A 7,313-nucleotide genomic window follows, 5' to 3' on the forward strand; every position below is an offset into this window, starting at 1 on the left:
TTTGTGCAAATAGTCTTCTATCGTGCATTTGAATATTCTTCGTATAATAATTTTTCTCAGCATTCAAAAATCTTCATTGTACAATATTTTATTCCCTACATATCGATTTTACAATTTCAGTATTTATCTTCAATGTTCCAACATTCCAGTTCTCCGAAAATGACAAATTCCCAGATTAACCCCCAAAGAAAACTTGACAGGTAACTTCTGATTTCTGAAATATCCAAGAATACGCGTTAATTTTCCGACGTTTCCAAGGTTTCCAGTGTCCCTCCGTTCGAAATTCGAACAATCCGCGATCCTTGTGTCCGAGCCTCACATACCGATCCACCCACACGTCGACACGTAGCTATTATTTCATCCGCAAAGAACACGGCTTTTTCTCTCAACAGCCCTATTAATACCGCGGCGTATATGCGCGTATATACGAGTGTTTCTATGAATGAAAACGACATTCCACCGGGAGGCATTGGCGCGCGCGTGCAGCCCGAGACAGAGAGCGGACGGAACAAAGGAACATAAAACGCGATGCCAGCCAAGAGAACGATGTTCGATCGTAAAGCCGCGGCTGTTAGCCGGTTCCCGAAGGTGCAGCGGTTGGACGACTGGAGATGAAGGGCGTAGGCAGTTGTTACACGGTCTGGGATCACTTGTAAAAGGATCCAGAGGCACCTGCGAGCCGCCCACGAGCCGAGAAACGAGCCAAGGGCTGCTAGTGACGCGGATCTGCGATATCACTTCGAATTTTGTTCGTTTTTTTTTTTTTTTTTTTCTTGAAATAGTATAATATATAGTAATATAGTATATATAATAAATACTATATATACATATATATATACTATATATATGTATATATAGTATATATATAATAATATAGTATATATAGTATATGTAAATAATATAGTATGAAATACTATAATTATATTATTATATTATATAATATACAATTAATAATACTATTAATTATACTATTATATAATATTATAATAATACTATTAATTACTACTATTATATAATATATAATAATACTATTAATTATATACTATTATATATACTATTAATTATACTATTATATATACTATTACATATACTATTAATTATACTATTAATTATAACTATTAATTATACTATTATATATACTACCAATTATACTATTGTATATAACTATTAATTATACTATTATATTGTATAGTATAATAGTATAATTAATAATAAAACTTTTCTCAAGAATAGTATAATAGTAATTAATATAATAGTATAATTAATAGTATAATAGTATTATATAATAGTATAATTAATTAATAAAACTTTTCTCAAGAATAGTACAATAGTATAATTAATAATAAAACTTTTCTCACGAATAGTATAATAGTAATTAATATAACAGTATAATTAATAGTATAATAGTATAATATAATAGTATAATTAATTAATAAAACTTTTCTCAAGAATAGTACAATAGTATAATTAATAATAAAACTTTTCTCAAGATTAACATAGACAAGCTAAAATCTGTTGCTGAATTTAGAATTTATTGTTTAAAGTTTAATGCGTTTAGTTAAAGAAATTTACGACTAGTGGTTGAGGTTACATTTAAGGTAGTCTAAGTATCAACCCAGAAGCCATTAAGCCATTCAGCCGCAAGGCTCGGGGATTATGTATAATAAATAAAATAAATAAGAAAACTTTGTTCCTATCCTTCGCTAAAACGGGACTGGAATCTACATACTGGCGCCAATATTTCGTAGCAATCTAAAATCGGTAATTTGAAACATACAAATATATATATATATATATCCTGACGTGAAATATGTGACAGGAAAGTAGTGGTTCGTCCCGAATTCCCAGGAATCGATTAGAAAATATTACCATCGATGCCTTAATTTATTCGATACATCACATAAACTTTTATGGCTATAACAGTAGTGAACGGTTTCGAGATGGGTTAACGTCTCTGAAACGTGTGGAGAAAATTCTGCCGATGTAATTATCATTCACAGAAGTATTTGGCTGCGAGGCAATAATTTAAGATTGATTCGTTTTCGAAAGGTCACGCACATTTTGAGGTTACGTCAACGGCAATAAAGTGGTAAAGCTGTTGGTTAAACTTGTGAATTACGTATTCGCGAGCTTCGTAGAAAGTTCGAAAGCAAACGAGATGGTGTTGCCATTCTTTTTTCAAAGTCATCGCCGAACTGATTTTATAATTTACTTTTTAAAAACACCTTCAGAGCAAGTTACTTGCTTCTTGAATTCTTACTTCTTGAAATTGAAGCATTAAACGAGATAATGAAATTGAGACATTTGCCGGGCAAACAAGAGAGGAGTAAATCAATTTGGCCTCGAACGTTTTTAATGACAGCGCGTATACGTTCGTTTTAACTAAAATGTTGATCGACGTGAATCGTTCTCGCCATCGTGCGAGAATTTCACCAATTAGGCGGAACACCTCGACCGAGATACGCGCCGCGTTAAGACCGACGAAGAACGAAGAAGTCCCCAGCAATCCGTGGTGAAGTTATTAAGAAATTTGCATACCATAATATTGGACAGTGTGCTCGTCCATCTGGGCTCGTGGGCGTGACAAATTGAGCTTATAATTCCGCTCGCGACCTCGCAACAACCGTACCGTGTATCCTCGATTTTAGTTTTATTTCGCGTTCACCGATAATAAAACGTTAATTGAAAAGAACATAACCTATCAAACGGTGCTCGAGCACACCATTTTGAATATTCGCGATTCAAAATGGCCGCGGCCGTGTGACAAATGCGCAGTGGTGGTTGCGCAATGGACTGTTTCTTTTTTTTTTTTTTTAACTGAAACTCGAGGTCCCTCCAGTGGCTTCTTCTTCTCTCTTTCTTTTTTGTTTCCTTTGGGTAGATTTTCACGTGTGAAAATCGAATTCGGCCAGAGGTGAGGTGGTCGTCGCGCTGACAGCGTGGGAGTACTTTCACCTCCATACTGAAAAGTTCATTTGCGAAGCGGGGCAAAATAACGCGAGATATAATACCGGCCGTCATTAAAATTCCAAGCGTTGACAAATCGTTGCTCGGCGGAGTCACCCGTTCTTAATTTTTTTTTTTTCTTTTTCTTTCTAACGTTAATCGCGTTACGCGTTTGTAGAAAACTGTTTCACACTGAATGTGACGTTCGAAGCCGTTGGCCTGAATAATTTTATTTCATCTTTTCTGAGCGTAGGAACAAATGTGGCAGACGAATTTTGCTCCGTTTCAAGGAGGTGCTTCAGTTTAATTCGAAAATAATGTTACCCGAAACGAGGTTTCTAATTTCCTTTTTTCTAAATTGTTCAGGTTGTCTCTGCTTTAAGTTTCTCGCTGTTAATCCTCGGTCTGAAGAAGCGAGACAGAATAAAAATTTGAGCCATATTTTTCACAATGTTATTTTGAAACTGAAAATCAATTCTCCCAAAAGTGAAACTTTGTATCTAATGTTATTCGGGTTATTTATTTTAGGTACTTAAGTATATTTATATAACCTAGACAAAAGAAACAATAAATTTATCATTTACTTCTTAACAATTTGCCACGAATTATATACGGTTTGGTCACTCGTTATGGTCCGCAATCAGTTACCAAGTGGTCAAAGAAGCTACGACTATCTCGAGATAAAAATCTGAGCCATATTTTTCACAATGTTATCTTGAAACTCAAGATCAATTCCCCCAAAAATGGAACTATGTATTTAATGTAAGTTACTATATAGGTTGCAAGTTATCATGTAGGTTGCCTATTTTATCATATAGGATACCTCCTCTCATACGATATTGTTCTCGTAAAGACATGAAAAATTTTTCACAATTTGAGTACTGAAAAATCAAACTCAAATTCAGAGTATTGAAACTCAAATCAAGAAGTTTCCTGAAAACGTTTACGCGGTTCGTCCACTTTCGCTAAGCGAAAGAGCCGGTATGTAGAACAGTTTCGACCTTCGGTAGCCTATATTGGCGAGGAACGACGGCGACAAATTAAACACGCAATCGTCCCGAGGAATCTCGAAAATACATACGGCAGGCAGGTGGATTTGTGTACGCAGGGAGCGTAGCCGTAGCCGCAATTTCCACGAGAAACGCCAGCGAGGAATGCGAAATGAACAGAGCCACGTATCGTTCTACGTGTTAAATGAGAATCATTAGGCCGGCTTTAAGTGGATTTTCTAATTGCCGGCATTACTTTTCCGGCGGTAACTTTGCATCGACGATTACGAGCCAGGCCAGAATAAAGAATTTGCCGGTGGCAGCTGCGCGCACCAACTCGGACCTCCGTTGAATTATATCGTTGTCGCAACGTGATAAACGCGAACGACGTGTAACGTCGCCTCGCGCTCGTGGATGACTTTTCGCGTCGGCATCCACCGCGATTTATTAGTGGGAAACAATCACGGCCGTTCGTAGAAATCGATAATTCAGCGTCTCTATTGTCGTCGAACGGTTTTACGCTCAATTATTTTAATGTGGCTGGAAATGTCGTTACCGCGCCCCGATACGACGCCATTGCGAAATTGTTTTCGTGCAATTTTTCTGTATACGACGTGCCGAGGAAAACATTTCCGTGCCTAAACACATCCCAAAGTTCTAAGTTTCCTTTCTCTTCTATTCTAATGTCTCGAAACGTTCTGGTATACCTCCAAAGTTTCATTCATACTTGAAGTAAACGGAACTTCTACCTCCTTCTACGTTCTTGTTACAACGTCTTTCATCGCTTTTTTTCGTGGGTTTCCTTTCAAAATTCCTTCAGCCTCCCAGATTGTAATTATTCAAGCCTTCCTCCTCGATCGAAAATTCTCGCCTTCACGCGCGTCAAAGAATAAAATCTCGCAAACAGGAGGCTTCGTCGTTGTACACTTTGAACTTTCGAGATACCTGGACTGCATCTCAATTCTAAAAAAAAACTCCCCGTTTCCTGATACTCTTTCAAATCTCTTTACTCGCTTTGATTCGATTTGAAGCGAAAGAAGGAACTAATCGTCTGCATTGCTCGCAACGTACACGATCGTCGTTGTTGTTATCGAGGCTGCCCCGCGCGACCCGTCATAAATCTCTCGGCTTGCGGCCGAGCAACGCGGCTTTTTAAAAACGATCCCTCCCCCCTTTCGGGATGTTCGTTTTATGTGCGTAGTTTGACGAAGCCGGCAGGCACGCAGAGGTAGCCGCGTGCTGACTCACGTATACACGCGTACGGATCCACGCTCGACCATTGTTGGTGGCTGCTGTTGTCCGAGAACGAGAGCCGTTTCGCCATATGCGGCAAGGACGCCGACGACTCCGGTCTATTGGGCCTCGTAACGGGCCCCCAACGCTCGTGCTTTACCCACAGCTTACCATTAGAGCTTGCAATTAACTGGGCACACTGGGTACTCTTCACCTCTTGCGCTGGAACGACGTGCCACGCACGTCGAGAATTCTTGGTCCCAAAATTGTAATATTTTCTAAGTTTTATATTTTATATATATTATGTATTATATTTTTTATTATATATTATTATATATTATATATTTTTTATACTTATGTATTATATTTTTATTATATATTTTTGTTTTATATTTTATATATTATGTATTATATTTTTATTATATATTATTATACATTATATTTTTATGTTTTATATTTTATATAATATGTATTATACTTTTAATTATTTAATTTTTTAATTTTTTATTTAATTTTTATTATATATTATTATACATTATATATTGTATTTTTTATATTTTTATGTTCTATATTTTATATATTATGTATTATGTTTTTATTGTATATTATTATACATTATATATTATGTATTATATTTTTAATTATTTAATTTTTTATTTAATTTTTATTATATATATTTTTTATCTTTTTATATTTTATAGATTATGTATTATATTTTTATTATATATTATTATATATTATATATTTTTTATATTTTTATGTTTTATATCTTACATATTATGTATTATATTTTCATTATATATTATTATACACTACATATTATATTTTTTTATATTTTTTATGTTTTATATCTTACATATTATGTATTATATTTTTATTATATATTATTATACATTATATATTACATGTTTCTTATATTTTTATGTTTTATATTTTATATATTTATTTTGAGTTTATATACGATATTTCAAGTATATTTAAGTATAACTCAGGCAAAACGAATAATAAATTTATTACTTCTCAATAGTTTCTATCCTCAATAGTCATATTNACACCGACGAGTGTTCAAAGGAAAAAGAAAGCGACGAATTATTGTATACGGTTTGGTCACTCGTTATGGTCCGTAATCAATTGCCAGCGCAAGCGGTGTGTGAGTTTTTGGATCCGACGTTCTTTTATTCGTTCGTTGGGTATTGTTTGTCGAAATATTTCAAAAATTTGTGTGCCGAATGACTTCAGAGAATTTTAGAATGAGTTGGTGAATTTTAGAAATTGAGTTGGAGTTGGTAGCATTGGAATTGATATTTTGGATTGCCAATTGGAACACTTGCGCGTAATTGGCGTTTCAGCCATTGATGATCAAGATTTGACTGCAATTATACCTCTCTTTTGTCATATTGTATTCGATACATTTGGCTCAAGATTGAATGCTAGTTTGTTAGAAATTAGGCGTTGATAGATCTCGAGTACTTTAGAAATCGATGACAAAGCTCCAAGTAATAATTACTCATTTATTTTGCATTATATATTAACATTAGCAACAAATTCGAGTGAATGGAGAGAAAAAAATAGGACAGTTTCGGAATTTTTCCTTGGATTTTAATTTTTAGAAAAGTAATATCGGATCGTATTGTAATCTAACCAGGATCGTTGAATTATACTTACTGTATCGCGCAGGCGAAATCGATTTATTAATATAAAAAACAACTAACTAAAGGATATGAAACGCGGAATTTGCTATTTGATTCTGTCGATCTATTTCCATCTTGCGAGTATTATTGGCAGTCATGGATGACGATAGCGCAGTCATGGTCAGTGCCATACGTGCCAGATTATTGGATTATCGGATTATTGGAATTCAAATCCAATCAATACCTTACAGAATTAGCATTGCATAATGACGAAGTGAATGCTTTCTAGATGTACTTTAACATTAATATTTAGCATAAAAAGCGCAGACACGTGTGGATAACATACAAAATAAAACAACAAGAACAAGGGCAAACAGGTGTTACACAAACTACCGTTGACTTTGTTAAGGCTTTTTATTGTTTTTATTCCGTTTTTTCTCTTTTTTTTCCTTTTTTTTTTTTTTTTTTTTTTTTTTTTTTTTTTTTTTTGCAAGGGAAAAAAGATATCGAAAGA

At 34.5% G+C, this 7,313-nt stretch overlaps 1 protein-coding gene across 1 annotated transcript in view; it reads right to left on the bottom strand.

The window, feature by feature from the left end:
• Positions 1-2,870: 2,870 nt before the first annotated feature.
• The window catches only part of LOC122536413 (GAS2-like protein pickled eggs), a 23,277-nt gene continuing 18,834 nt past the window's right edge, over positions 2,871-7,313 (bottom strand). Inside the window, exon 6 of the mRNA XM_043668773.1 lies at positions 2,871-2,931. Coding sequence (XP_043524708.1) covers positions 2,886-2,931 — 46 coding nt within the window. The 3' untranslated portion in view covers positions 2,871-2,885. The remainder of the gene's footprint in view (positions 2,932-7,313) is intronic.

This window comes from Frieseomelitta varia, unplaced genomic scaffold (genome assembly GCF_011392965.1).
Source record: "Frieseomelitta varia isolate USP_RPSP 00005682 unplaced genomic scaffold, Fvar_1.2 scaffold_833, whole genome shotgun sequence".
Classification (NCBI taxonomy): Eukaryota; Metazoa; Arthropoda; class Insecta; order Hymenoptera; family Apidae; genus Frieseomelitta; species Frieseomelitta varia.